The 15,700-nt window shown below is 36.5% G+C and overlaps 2 protein-coding genes across 2 annotated transcripts; one reads left to right on the top strand and one right to left on the bottom strand.

The window, feature by feature from the left end:
- Positions 1 to 2,272: 2,272 nt before the first annotated feature.
- p2rx5 (purinergic receptor P2X, ligand-gated ion channel, 5) lies at positions 2,273 to 12,593 on the top strand. Its single transcript, XM_059351302.1, has 12 exons — positions 2,273 to 2,418; positions 3,428 to 3,578; positions 4,204 to 4,275; positions 4,365 to 4,440; positions 5,377 to 5,461; positions 5,644 to 5,724; positions 7,123 to 7,264; positions 8,406 to 8,539; positions 8,625 to 8,718; positions 8,810 to 8,875; positions 9,001 to 9,089; positions 9,992 to 12,593. The coding sequence occupies exons 1-12, from the start codon at positions 2,288 to 2,290 to the stop codon at positions 10,260 to 10,262; spliced, it is 1,392 nt and encodes a 463-aa protein (XP_059207285.1). The 5' UTR covers positions 2,273 to 2,287; the 3' UTR covers positions 10,263 to 12,593.
- Positions 12,594 to 12,603: 10 nt separating this feature from the next.
- emc6 (ER membrane protein complex subunit 6) lies at positions 12,604 to 15,550 on the bottom strand. The gene is made up of 2 exons (XM_059351314.1): positions 15,327 to 15,550; positions 12,604 to 13,377 (listed from the first exon to the last, which is right to left on the bottom strand). The coding sequence occupies exon 2, from the start codon at positions 13,341 to 13,343 to the stop codon at positions 13,011 to 13,013; it is 333 nt and encodes a 110-aa protein (XP_059207297.1). The 5' UTR covers positions 13,344 to 13,377; positions 15,327 to 15,550; the 3' UTR covers positions 12,604 to 13,010.
- Between the last annotated feature and the right edge of the window lie 150 nt (positions 15,551 to 15,700).

Raw genomic sequence — 15,700 nt, 5'->3', positions numbered from 1 at the left:
GAACTACTGGAAATGGACTTTTCCATCATATTCTAATGTATTGAGATGCACCTGGAGTGCTTCAAGTAGGAGGTGTCTTGAGGGTCACTAAGGGCCCAACTACACATTTTTAATCCCAAAGTCCCCCAAACTTGTTCATCTAACCAGTACTCAGATAAGAAGTTTTCTGGCAGGTGGTTAGATGTTGACCCCTGCATGATAGAGGTCTAAACCACACAGAGATCTATAGGAGAGAATCAGACATAAAGCCATTCAGTGATAAAAATCTAAAAATCCCAAATCTAAGACCAAAGCTACAGTCATATTTGGCACAGTGCCAAATATGAAATTAGACTGCCACCAGAGCGCCACCTAGGGGCCGATCAATGCAACCTTAAAGGGTTATCCTCAGGAGGGCATTGACAATAATTGTACCAAGTTTTGTATAATAATGCATAAACTATCCCTTTAATCCTCATACAGTGTCTGAAGGAGGACTCTTAACTGATATGTATAAATTAGAAGAGGCAGGTAGCAGTTGTGGAAAGTAACTATGTACATTTACTCAAGTACTGGACTTAAAGTACAATTTTGAGGTACTTTTATGTACATTTTATGTAACTTTATACTTCTACTCCACTACATTTTGAGGCTTGTATTGTAGTTTTTGCTCCTCTGCATTTAGTTGACAGCTTTAGTTACTTTTCAGGTCAAGATTTAAAATGAAAAACATGATACATTTAAACTTATTACCCATTTTTATAAATTAAACCACTTTAAAACTTTATTAGGTAGTTTAAATGAGCGGAGTGGAGTCATTTCACAGTGTGGTATTAGTACTTTTATTGAAGTAAAGGATCTGGATACTTCTTCCACCACTGTCCTTTTTACTTCTTTCCTTTTTTTAAAACTTTTTTTAAAACTTTTTTTTATACTTTTTGTTTTTAAACTTTTTGTTTTTAAACTTTTTTTTAAAAACTTTTTTTTTACTTTTTTTTTTTTTTTTACTTTTTAAAAAAAAAAAAATTATTTTTCTGCGCATGCGCGGCTTTTCCCCCGCTTCTGCGCATGTGCGGGTTTTTTCCGCTTCTGCGCATGCGTGGCTTTTTCCCGTTTCTGCGCATGCGCGGCTTTTTTCCGCTTCTGCGCATGCGCGGGTTTTCCCCGTTTCTGCGCATGCGCGGGTTTTTTCCGCTTCTGCGCATGCGTGTTTTTCCCCGCTTCTGCGCATGCGCGGCTTTGGCGCATGCGTAGAAGCGAAAAAATTCACGCATGCGCAGAAGCGGGAAAAAGCCACGCATGCGCAGAAACGGAAAAACCCGCACATGCGCAGAAGCGGGGAAACCCCGCGCATGCGCAGAAGCGGAAAAAAGTCACGCATGCGCAGAAGCGCGCAGAGGCCGCGCATGCGCAGAAGCGAAAAAAGCTGCGCATGCGCATTGCGCAGAAAAAAATAAATTAATTAAAAAAATAAAAATAATTAAAAATAAATAAAAAAAGTTTAAAAAATAAAAATAAAAAAAAAGGTTTAAAAAATAAAAATAAAAAAAAAGGTTAAAAAAATAGTTGGAAAAAAAAGTTTTTAAAAAAGTAAAAAGTAAAAAGGACAGTGGTGGAAGAAGTATTCAGATCCTTTACTTCAGTAAAAGTACTAATACCACACTGTGAAATGACACCACTCCGCTCATTTAAACTACCTAATAAACTTTTAAGTGGTTTAATTTATAAAAATGGGTAATCATTTTAAATGTATCATGTTTTTCATTTTAAATCTTGACCTGAAAAGTAACTAAAGCTGTCAACTAAATGTAGAGGAGTAAAAAGTACAATATATGCCTCAAAATGTAGTGGAGTAGAAGTATAAAGTTACATAAAATGTACATAAAAGTACCTCAAAATTGTACTTTAAGTCCAGTACTTGAGTAAATGTACATAGTTACTTTCCACCATTGCTACCTGCCTCTCTAACATTCAACAGCTTCTTGAAATCTAAAGGTGCTTGGTGTTATACTTTATTAGCTACATTATTGGTAAAAAGTGGTAAAAAGTAGTCATTATTGGGAAATGCACTTTATTACATTATCGGGAAGTTATGACATTATCAGGTTTTTATTACATTTTCAATCGACTCAAGTGCAGATTTTTATTACATTATCGGGGTTATTACATTATCGGTAATTTATTACATTATCAGGGTCTACAAGCCCCTCTCCAGTGGGTCTGTCCGTGTCATGACAAGTGAAGCAGTTGTATATATCAGCTGGGAGCCTGGAGCTGCTGCCTCACTCGGGTCCACCGTGCGGGAGGAATGGCAGGCTGGGGAGCCTTCTTCGTGTCTCTCCTCAACTACAAGACAGAGAAATATGTCATCGCCGAAAACAGGAAAATCGGGATATTATTTAGACTCTATCAGCTGGCCGTGCTGGGATACATAATCGGGTGAGGTGCAATGCGTGCCCGCTTTCTTTTTTCAGACATGGAATGAGGTAACCTTTTAGAAAGTGATTCACAAAGTTAAAAATAGTTGAGCTTCCCGAAAGCGTTGACTTTGTTGCTGTTAAAGTCGCAGGGACACAGGGTTTTTAAACTTTAAAGAGTTTTTGATGCATTCATGAATGTGTCAAACTGCTGTAGAGACAGGAAGTTATGTCACTGTGTGATGCCATGCTGATGTGTGCGAGAAATGATGAAAAGTGAGCAGGTGACTGGGGCAGCATGGGGAGGGCTGCTTGTATCTGGTTTGACCTTTTGAACTTAATTGTTTGTGAAAGTTATTTGTGGCAAATTGAGTCGCTGCAGATTATTAAAAAAAAATAATCATATATGGCTCTCTGGCATGTACAGCTTAGAGAGGGTTATCTACCGGTGCTTCTTAATAAATTAGAACATCATAGAAAGTTTATTTAGGTCAGTAATTCAATTCAAAAATGGAAATAACACATTATATAGATCCATTACACACAGAATGAAACATTTCATGTCTTTATTTAATTCTTCTAATTATAATGGTTATGGCTTACATTTATTGAATACCTAAACTTTGGAAATAAATGTACTTTCTCATCATATTCTAATGTATTGAGATGCACCTGTATGTTCCTATGCACTGGTTTATTACCATGTCATGTCTGAGACTTTGTGGTATTTTTGTGCATTTTTGTGCATTTTGCATTTTTTGTGGCTGTCACCTGAAACAATTTCAGATGCATAAAATGTTCTCTGATGTAGTCCAGGATACATTTACACATTAACATTACTCATTTCATCTGCCACATGCTGGTGAACACACTTAATGACAGTTATGATGTGTGTGCTGTCAACCCTGGACCACATGGTCACAAACTGGCTGCTCAGCAAGGGATCCCAAATGCTATACTGATTCATCACACACATGTTGATCATCCAAAGTGTCTATTAGAACTAATGAGTGTCTCTGTGAATGTCTCAGGTGGGTGTTTGTGATGAAGAAAGGTTACCAGGAGAGAGAGGAGGCCATCCAGACATCAGTCATCACCAAACTTAAAGGTGTTACACTGACCAACAGCTCTGAGTCAGGGCTTCACCTGTGGAGTGCAGAAGATTATGTCATACCCCCGAATGTGAGTCTATCTATCTACAGTCATGGAAAAAATGATTAGACCACCCGTTTTCTCTAATTTCTTGTTCATTTTAATGCCTGGTACAACTAAAGGTACATTTGTTTGGACAAATATATTGATAACAACAAAAATAGCTCATAAGAGTTGAATTTAAGAGATGATATCTAGCCATTTCCAATGGGTTTCTTGATAATGATTTTGGTTATTATGAAGAAAAACATGGAAAATGGCTAGATATTAGCTCTTAAATTAAGCTCCTTATGAGCTATTATTGTTGTTATCATTATATTCTTCAAAACAAATATACCTTAAGTTGTACCAGGCATTAAAATGAACAAGAAAATGAATCTATCTATCTATCTATCTATCTATCTATCTATCTATCTATCTATCTATCTATCTATCTATCTATCTATCTATCTATATGCTAATATTGATGTCAGAGCACTCCCCAATTACTCTCCTGTCAGGAGAGATTATGAAGCTATTGGATGTCTGCTTCAGAGGATATCATTAGCCTCAGCATCTGTCACCACACATTTACAATAATGACCTTCTTAGGAGTGTAATTTGTTTAACCTTTTGTTTCTCAATCTCACCGTCTGGACCTAATTGTATCTTGTAGGGTGAGCAGGTCTTCTTCATAGTAACAAATTACATCGAGACCCCCAATCAGAGGCTGGGGTTCTGTGCTGAGGTGAGTACACAGAGGAGGGTGAATCTCACAATTTCATTATTATATAGAGCCATATAACCATGTCCAACAATTACATTTTCATATCTTAGAGTTTCAAGGTGCAACATGGACGATGTCAGAGTGATGATGACTGTGTCGATGGGGAGAGTGTAATCGCTGGCCATGGTGAGGATCGTTCTTTGCACTCGACTCAAAATCTGATCTGCAAGTTTACAGGTTTACATATAAAATCTGTGGCTGAGGCTTTCATAAGAAGCACTCATGTCATGTCTTGGCCTCTACTCTAAACTCATGGGGGGAATCTAAGACGATGAGCCCCTGAGCACAGACATGCAAAAGGCCCCAAAACCTCTTTTACATAGGAGTAAGATTTATTTAGTTTTTTACATTGTCATTTTGTGTCTCTTTGTAGTTGCTTTGTGTCTCCTTACAGTCATTTTGTCTCTTTGTAGACATTTTGTGTATCCTTGTAGTAGTTTTATGTCTCTATATAGTCAGTTTGTGTCTCTCTGTAGTCATTTTGTGCCTTTGAAGTTGTTTTGTGTCTCTTTGTAGTTGCTTTGTGTCTCTTTGTAGTCATCGTGTGTCTATTTGTAGTCGTTTTGTGTCTCTATGTAATTGCTTCGTGTCTCTTTGTAGTTGCTTTGTGTCTCTTTGTCGTTACTTTGTGTCTCTTTGTAGTCATTTTGTGTCTCTTTGTTGTAGTTGTTTTGCTTCTTTTTTCATAGTTATTGTGAGTCTCTTTCTGTCTCTTGTGCCATTTAGCATTTCTTTGCAGTTGTTTTGGCCTCTTTTAAAAATGACTACAAAGAGACACAAACAGACTACATGTTTCTTTGTAGTCATTTTGAGTCTCTTCCTGGTTGGTCCATGTTTCTTTGAGTGACATTTTGGAGGTGAAGACACATTCAGTAATCCATTAATGTATAAACTCACTGCTGACAGAAAGTTATGACGTAATTAAAATGACTTTGTCATTTTAATTACGTCATACATTGACTGACATTTTCTTTTGCATGAATATTATACATGTTTCATCACACAACAGTGCACACTCTATAAAAGATGGTCTTATTTTAGCATCTTTGCTCTGTCTGTCAGGGATAAAGACCGGGTTGTGCTTGAACAGCACTGGGACCTGTGAGATCCACGCCTGGTGTCCTGTCGAGTACAGCAAAAGACCCACGTGAGACCCCTCTCTTTGCAGAACTCTGGAAAAGTGCCATTTAGTGCTACTACACTGACACTCACTCTGATCCCTCACAGGGACCGAGATATTTCACAGGTTCTATTTATTACTAATGCAGCCTGTCAGCTCCACTTGTTTTGTTTTTATTTCACACAGCTGCCTGTCTCTTTCACTTCCAGAGAGCCCTTACTGAGCGAAGCAGAAAACTTCACCATCTACATCAAGAATTTCATCAGGTTCCCAAAGTTTGAATTCTCCAAGTAAGTGTCTGTGAGTGGTGCTGATTGCTGGTGTGCCTATGGTTTAAAGGCATCGTGACAGATTGCTGAGTGAGCTGAGGGGGATATACGTGTCCCAATGGCTGCTTTAAATAGTTTTAGGGTGCAGAGAGCCTTCTATTTATACCAGCCTGTGCATTGCACTCAGTGAGACAGTGAAACAGTCATCTGAGACGTCCTTGACACCGGGCCTTGCACTGGACAGGTGTCCGATCAGATTGGTCTAGCCTATGGAGCTGTGCTAATGTCCTCTCTGCTGATGTCTGTTCAAGTCCTGCAAGAAAGCAGAGAGATGCCACAACAACCGCTAATTCATCTATCAGGGTCTTATTCTAATTACACAGCCATCCCTCTTATGGTTCCTCACTAATCTTGATATGCTTCTGCTTAATAGGGATCGGCTGGTAATACAAATCCCTCTCAATGGGTGTGACGTGAAATGGCTGGCAGCACTACACGTCTTATAGTGTAACACATCCAGCCAGAGGGTGTAATGGTGTGGATTGATTGACATACATACACTGTAAACTGCTGCTGTAAGTAGGTGGGTGTAGAGGATATCTCTTCTGTCAGAAATATTCATATTTAGCTCCAAGTAAGAGATTGTAAAAGACAGTAATGGTGTCCAAGACTAACATCGAAAGGTCAAATATGGCAATATGAGCAGTTGAGAGAATTCAGTGACTCTGACTTGGCAGGACCTGGTGTTTCTTAGTCTGTCTCGGATTCTCCAGCACATATTTTGCCACACCTGATAACTCCAAATTTTAAACTCGGGTGGGCTGGGCGAATAAATGTGATATGGGATTAGACCATACTGCATATATCCATAAAGTTCCATTTTTCCCTCTTTCTTTATATATAAATTCTCCCCTCGCTAGGGTTTGTCATATTTAGTTATTTTGTAACATTCTTTATTCTTTTGTCATATAAATATATTTATTTCAGAAAAAGCTGGCCTATTTTATTTCATAGGCTATTTTTATTTAAGATATTTTTAAATTTAAATGTGCACTTTATGGAGCTTTGATTTTAAAGAAAGGTACTCCTGTTGTATTTATGTTTACTTAAATAAATAGTTTCAATAAAATGACTTGTGACATGTCATATTTGGCTTTGACTGAACGTTTGCTCTCACTTTGCGATAAAAATATCGGGATATATATCATATATCGATATACAGCCTAAATAAATCGGGATATGGCTTTTGGTCAATATCGCCCAGCCCTAATAGGAAGGAATTTTTTTCTGGGTTTGGAAAATTGAACCATTCAAAGGATAAACACAACACTGCATGATGTTTCATGTAAAAATAAGACTGTTTTCCAGAGTTCCTGTAAATCCAACACATGCCTTATGTCTTCTATATTGACCTCTTAGGTCCAACGTCCTTGATACCTCTGACGACAGTTACCTGAGAAGATGCTCTTATGACAGAGAGAACCACCATTACTGTCCCATCTTCCGCCTCGGAGATCTGGTCAGCTGGGCTGGACATGACTTCCAAGAAATGGCTGCTATGGTACAAAAGTCATAATGTGCCAGTTGTGTGTGGGAGCAATTTCAGTTCCTGGCATCCTCACAGTTATTAACATTTATCAACCACCATATTTATGAATGATGAAAATTGATTTTTTTCGCTGCTTGTGATTGCAGTAATAACTGTCATAGCTATAATTGAGAGGCAGCTGCATTGATGAAAATCAGGACAAAAACAGTCTCTTGTCATCACTCTATGATGGCAGATTTCTTGAGGAGATTATGGGATGGAAAACTGTTCTGGGAACTGATAGAGAAACTTGTTCAGCATCTGATGTCCAGTAACAGACATTTTCTATGAAATCACTGCCACTTGATTGGCTCTCTCAGGGGGATGGTCTGCTTATTTGTTATTGTGGTTTAGGAACAAGTCTGTAATTAATCCAGATTTAACTGATTACTGTCAGAAAGACAGTCATGTTGGCTGAAATCTCCAGCAATCCTGCAGGTCTCAGAGGGTTAAAATCCAAAGTAAACAAACACAGAGTGTGTCAGTTTCACCAAGAGTTTCAGTTAAATGTGTGAGGCTGCTCTATAGGCCTGTCACGATAACACATTTTTTAAGACGATATATTTTCCCAGAAACTATCACGATAAAAGATAGTATCGTTGTATTGATGTTTTTTTTTGTTTTATAACGATATTAGAGCATAATAAGTACATCCTTTTCCACAGCAATGTAGTTTTAAATATCGAGAATATTACATCGGAATTGAAATGTGGAAAAGAAATATTAAAATATCCTATATAAATAAAACATAAATACATAAACTACAACCGAAACAAACAAAATAGACTATCAGGCTCTGTTAACAAAACATGCATTGAGATAAACATTATGTATTATATCATTTTGTTATTAAAATAACATATAAACAGCTGGAATTGCTGTTCAGGAAATATAGGTTTTTTTGGCAGTTCATACTGCCTGTCAAACATCTGCAGCAACACTTTAAACACAACACAAAAAAGAACAAAAAGTCACTCATGTAAACGACAATATATTGAGTCCAGAAAAACTATTGTGTCCATTTTTATTTATCAAACGATAAGTCGATATATAGTAATTATCGTGACAGGCCTACTGCTCTAATATTCACAAAGTGACTGTTTTTGTCCATCAGGGTGGATCTGTTGGTATTCTTATTGAGTGGAACTGTGACCTGGATAAAGACGCTTCTGAGTGTAATCCACACTACAGCTTTACCCGACTGGACATGCACTTGAACAACTCGGTCACATCAGGGTACAACTTCAGGTATTCAGGCATTAAACAAGAAGCAAAAGTGTCAACCAGACTGTTCTCTCTGTCTAACCTGTTCTATTGTTTATATCAACTACAGGTACGCCAGGTATTACAAGGATCAAAATGGTGAAACCTATCGCACTTTGTATAAAGTGTACGGGATTCGTTTCGATATAATGATCAATGGCCAGGTACAGCAGCAATATGATATTTTTCTCTTTCAAAAGGAACGACCTGATTCTGGTAACAGACTTGCAGTGAATGCCTGTTATTGTTTTACAGGCTGGGAAATTCAATATTGTGCCCACAATAATTGCCATTGGCTCGGGTGTTGCCCTGCTGGGTATAGTGAGTAATTTACTAAAATATTATGTTGATATGTCAGTGGATAATTGATGATGCCAATAAGTTTAAAAGACGTCATATTAACATATTATGTATATATGTTAATACATATTGTTTTTTTATTTCAGGGATCCTTTGTATGTGATATGATACTACTGTACTTGATGAACACAAGCTCCTTCTACCGAGAGAGGAAGTTTGAAATCATCAACTTTAAGTATGACGACCTGTATTTACAGTTTTTTTTAAATTTAAATCAGAACCAAACCCTGATCATCACTAGGCCTGTCACGATAATTACTATATCAACTTATTGTCAATATATAAAAATGGACACAATATTTTTTTTCTGGACTCAATATATTGACATTTTGTGCTGTTTTGTGTTGTTTAAAGTAATGCGGCAAATGCTTGACAGGCAGTATGAATTGCCAAAAAAAACTATATTTCCCAAGCAGCCACTCCAGCTGTTTATATGTTATTTTAATAATAAAAGAATATAATCCATAAGGTTTATCTAGCTTTATATTTTTGTTAGTCTGTTTTATTTGTTTTATTTATTAATGTTTTATTTATCTAGGATGTTTTAATATTTCTTTTCCACATTTAAATTCCAATGTTTCATATTCTCGAGATTTAGAAATCCATTGCTGTGGAAAAAGGATGTACTTATTATGCTCTAATATCGTTATAAAACTAATACAATATTGACACAAAAAACTATTGTTTATCGTGAAAGTTTCTGGGAAAATATATCGTCCTAAAAAATGTGTTATCATGACAGGCCCAAGGTTATAATAGTTTTGGATTTTTCAGTAGTTTTAGTTTTAATTTCGTTGTGATTTTTTGATTTCAAATTCAGTTCGTTTTAGTTATGTATGAAATAAGTTGAAGAAAACAAGGGACCTTTTCACTATAATTTTAGTTAGTTTTGTAACCACACAATGCAGTTTCAGTTAGTTATCGTTTCTTAAAAAACTCTCGTTTTTATTTAATTTAACAAAAATGTTTTTTCAATTCTAGTTTTCGTTATTTTGTTAGTTTTCATTAACTATAATAACCTTGGACAGGCCTAATCATCACATTATAAGCACTTCTCTCTCATCCTGTATGTGACAGGAGAGACAGGACCAAACCCAAGGATGGGAAGACAGGACACCGGGAAAAGAGATCCAGGAAACCAGCTGCAGAGAAAGACGCCGCCAACTCTACTAAAAAGCCAGAGGAAACCGCAGCCACTGCGGGACCTGATGCCACTGCAGAGAACCAGCTGTCTGTGGACAAACGGGGTCCCACCATTCCACGCAACACAGGACAGCGATACTCTGCCAATCTGTCTCCCCAAGGTGCAGAGTCAAAGCATCACATCACCTTCTCTTCACATAATTAAGTTTGCATGCAAAGGATGTCAAATCACCTGGAGTGGTCTGCAAGAGGTGGAACCAAAAGTCGGACCACTTCTCACCTACTGGCACCACTGCTGGCACGCCACTAGCTTGAGTGATGCTTGTCCTGACTAAAGATATGTCGGTCCAGAGAAATGTTCATGTTCCACACTGTGTAAGTGGGCCAGGAAGCTGATGTAGAGATACACAGAAAGGTGGTTTTCAGTGGCTGGGTCAGGGTCCAAAGCTGGGCTGTGGGAGATAACAACAGGTCCATAAAAAGTGATATGCAACAGTACTGTGGTTATGCTGATGCAATTAGCAAAGTGACACAAAAGGATTAATCTAAGACTTAAAGTGAATTGCCAAATTAATGTTGCAGATTTCTGCTTTACAAAGGCAAATAATTATGTCTTTGTTTGTTGATGTCATAAAATCATTATCTAATGGCTTTTTTGGCTGTTGATCAGACTAATTAAGCATCATTTCCAGCTTGAGGAATATACAGGTGCATCTCAATGAATTAGAATATCATAGAGAAGTTTATTTATGTCAGTAATTCACTTCAAAAAGTGGAAATAACACATTGTATAGATCCATTAGTTTATTTAATTTCTTCTAATTATGATGATTATGGCTTACATTTAATGAAGACCTAAAATTCAGTGTCTCAAAAAATCTGAATATTACAAAAGACCAATTTTTAAAAAGTATTTTTAATATGGAAGTGTTGGCCTCTGAACAGTATGTCCATCTATATGACTCAATACTTGGTTGGGGCTGTTTGACTTGAACTACTGGAAATTGACTTTTCCATTATATTCTTATTTATTGAGATGTACCTGTATGATGGGCCTTAATTAATATTTTTTCAATTTATGGGCTAAAGTCTAAAAATCACAATAAAAATATTAGACTTCATAGATTCGTGAACCTTAAATGTGTAGAATTGGGTTAAGGAAAATAGACATTGTAGGCCAATAAAGTTAAAAAAATATTTATACTAAATCAATTTGCAAAAAGAAAATGTAATTATTTTTTAAGCATAAATTCCAGGAGAAATGTTTAAAGGGACAGTTCACCCCCAAAACATACACACATATTTTTCCTTTAACCTGTAGTGTTAATATAGATTGTTCTGCTGAGTTTTAGAGTGATAAAGATATCAGCTGTAGAGATGTCTGCATTCTCTTGAATATAGTGGAACTAGATGGATTTTAATTTGTGGTGCAGAAAGCACCAAAAAATACCTTTACAAAAACTCAACAGCAGTGTCTTCCAGAACTAATCTTTTCATATAGGAAATATAAATGTATGCTGAGTAAAGAGAGAAACACAGTAGTCTCCATGGTTGATGTGTCCAACACTCTGAAACTCATTAGAGAAGAAGTACTACAGATAAGAGAAAAACATGAATTTTTGATGTTGGTGTGAACAGCCCCTTTAAAAACAGCACTTGGAAGCCATATGTAAGAAAATGTGTAAATGGTCTTAATTGTTGGTATTTCAGTCAAATGTGTCAGGTACCTATGCTGTGACAGAAATGTGAGCGTACTCGTAAACACTGCTGGGGCATGTTCTACAGGTGCTTCTCAATAAATTAGAATATCGTACAAAAGTTTATTTATGTCAGTAATTCAATTCAAGTGGAAATAACACATTATATAGATCCATTACACACAGAATGAAACATTTCATATCTTAATTTATTTAATTTCTTCTAATAATGATTATGGCTTCCGTTTAATTAAGACCTAAAAATTCAGTGTCTGCATTCAATTTTTTTGAAAGTATGTTTAATATGGAAATGTTGGCCTCTGAAAAGTATGTCCATCTATATGACTCAATACTTGGTTGGGGCTGTTTGACTTGAACAACTGGAAATGGACTTTTCCATCATATTCTAATTTATTGAGATGCACCTGTATAAAGCAGTTTAGCAACTAGGCGAGGCTAAATGTGACTTTTTTCAGTCGATTTGGCTCCATTAGGCACATTTTTAAAAAAAAGTTAAAGCTCATTTACTATGACAACTTGTGCTGGAAAACTAGTTATAGATGAAATCGGCCATGCAATGGCTCTAACACAATCTTATGCTATAATACACTTGTGAAGCTGTGGAATACAGTCATGATGTGCTACTAGTCGACTGTTGATGTACTGGCTGACTGTTGATGACTGGTGCAAGACATTGAAGTGCATGGACTCCTTGTTTGTTCTTCCTGTTACTATTTATTGAATGGTCTTTATTGTTGCAAACAAATGTATTTGTCATGTTAATTCATGTCAACAAATGACACTGCGTGAAAGACAAATTGGTTAATAATAACAATGTATACAAACAAGTTGTACAGATGTGTTTATTTTAAACAGTAATCAGATTTCTCAATTTATCTGTGCGAGTATTGTACATGAAACATAATGCAAAGTGCATACATCTTCTATGGATAAACTCTGTTTTGATCTATGTTACACTACAACCTACATTATCATAACTGTGGCTCTTATCCTGGTAGGGAGGTAACTGAGCACTGAGTGAGAGTTACAGGTTAAATTAGTTCATAGTTACCGCTACATGTGTAACAGTTTATTCATACTATAATTATTGACACATCCTCTGGTTAATCAACAGTTGTTGTTTTTTTTTTTTTTTTTTACTAATGGCTTATCTACAAACAGCAGGGCAGACAATATTGTTGGTTTACATAGCATTAGATAGGGTTAATTCAGGGTTATCTGTGGTGGACATTTTTTTAGTACACATGCACCATTCCGTAGAGGAAAGTCCAGAACAGGACGTAAGTGAAAAGACCTCCAACGAGGCCCCCTGTGAAGAGCAGCCGCCTCGATTTAAAGCATTTGTTCCACCGCCGTCCGGCCTTGAGAATGAGCAGTAGGGAGAGGAGAAAAGAGGCGAGGAAATAAAAAATGAAGCCATACAGTCCAGTCAGCCCAAGAATTCCAGCTGTTGCACCGGACAAAGCGGATACAGAGGTGCGGCAGTAGTCCAGCACTGCGGCGTTTCCCCTTACAGCTACTTCACTGATGAACTGTGGTCCCTCTCGCTTGGCTATAACTCCTGCCATCTTGGCTCTGGTCAGCTATCACTGGAAGGTGTTCCTGTTTCAGGAGAGAATCAGACACAAAAATAGGTACATTTACTCAAATGACCCCAACCCTGTACAGTTGTAAAACACTGTTGTTTTTTTTACTCCACTATATTTATTTTATAGACACTAATTTAATTTCTAGCTCAAGATTTTCTGATCCCAGATTTGAGATAATCAAATGTGAGGGATTTAAAAACCCATTCATAACTGCATGAGTAATAATAACACAATTACATATTACACTGACAAGGAAGATTCATATACATACATACATATTGACAACTATTAATTTTACTTTGGACATATGATGATAACATGTACACTGATTTGTTACTTTCTCATTTAACCATGCTGGTCTATAAAATGAAAAAAAAAGTACAAGGAAAAAAAAGGTCCATCCCAGTTTCTCAAAGTCCTAGATATTCAGTTTTCACATTTTTTTGTTTTATTGTTTTACAGCGAGGAGATGAAAGTGTCCGATTTGGGAAACAGTCAGCACAAGGTTAATTCACCGGTGTTGTGCCGTATTAAGCACCCCTGCCGTGAAAAGCACCCCCTCAGATCTCTTAATATAACACAGATCTCTTATTCACGAGTAAATGTCAAAAAGGACTAAATGCTCATGTTTAATTTACTACAAATGACAATGTACACACAATGACAAAAATGATATTCTCATTCCATGTCACGTTCTGTTTAGTGTCCAGTTTTGTGTTAATGATTCATGTTTAAATGCGCTCATGGATTCCACAATAGTCATACTTTCCCACAATCACAGTCACAGATAACAAAAATCGGGTAAATGGTTATTGATGTCATTAATTAATAGCCTGCTTACTGTGTTGTCTTCCATAATATTTGTAAATATATATAATATAAACTCCTAAGTATGTGTTTGTGTGAGTGTATGTATATATATATATATATATATATATATATATATATATATATATATATATACATACATACATACATACATATATATATATATACATACATACATATATATATATATACATACATATATATATATATACATACATACATATATATATATACATACATACATACATACATACATATATATATATATATATATATATATATATATATATATATACACATATATACATATATATATATGTATATTGAAGTGTCAGTGTGTTGTTTTTTTTCTTGGTCTACTTATCATTGAATATAAACTCCTAAGTATGTGTTTATGTGAGTGTGTGTGTGTGTGTATATATATATATATATATATATACACGAGGGGGTGCTTTTCACGGCAGGGGTGCTTATAATACGGCACAACACCGGCGTTAGCGTCCTTATACCGACTCTATTAAACCCAAGCCTAACGTACACAGTTAAAACAATATACTGTTCAAAAGATAAGTAGTTAGACTTTAATTTCACACCATTGAATTAATTGGAAGCACAACACGGTCATTTATTAGTAATTAATGCGAAATTTTGATAGAATCTTAGCGAACTGTGTCTGACTTGGGACACAGTTCTGTTACATGAGAAAAGCTCGTTAGTACGGGCCTGTCAGTGGGTTAACGTTATGCATGCATTAGACAGTTTAACACACACCACTATGGGGAATTAGGACAATCCTCGACAGATGTCTTGATACATTAATAAGCACGTATAAGAGTGAAAAAGACGATAAAAAGCAAGCGTCCAGTCAGCTTTGGTCGAATTTAGCTTGGCTAGCATTGGTTGATAACCACAATGACAATTATGTTAAATTGTTAGCTGGCTAGGACATAAAGGTACAAAACAGGCACTTAAAACACCTTAAAATAAACAAAAAAAGACTCTAGCCAGTACAGTCTGATTAATACACTAAACTGTGCGGCTGTGTGTAGCATGTAGTGCTAACAGCCGATGGAGCTAACAGGCTAACGTTAGCATTATTAGCTCCGCAGATGCTCTCTAATGACAGGTTCTTACCGGAAATAACCACAGGGACTCGTCGGCTCCTCACAGCACGATTACAAAAACATAATCTGTCAGAGAGACTGCATAAACTTGGATATTAGACTGTTTTCCAGTTGATGTCAGTAGGTATGGCACGGAAACAGCACATTCATTCTCGTTTGGTTAACACTCACAGACAAGAGGTAGCCATGTTCCTAGATTCGCAATGCATTGTGGGTATCGTAGCTATTCGGTGCGTTCTCGGTCCATTAGAAAATAGAAAATTCTACCTTTTCTGATAGGGTAAAAGGACTTTCACAATGATTTCCTGTTCTTGGGTCAGGTAATCGGAGGTAGCAGGGACGAAATTTTGATTTCAGAAGTGGGGGGGGGGCACATTATTACAT

Source organism: Centropristis striata, chromosome 15 (genome assembly GCF_030273125.1).
Source record: "Centropristis striata isolate RG_2023a ecotype Rhode Island chromosome 15, C.striata_1.0, whole genome shotgun sequence".
Classification (NCBI taxonomy): Eukaryota; Metazoa; Chordata; class Actinopteri; order Perciformes; family Serranidae; genus Centropristis; species Centropristis striata.
The sequence above is the reverse complement of the archived record's forward strand: the minus strand, read 5'-3'. Positions and strand labels throughout refer to the sequence as shown.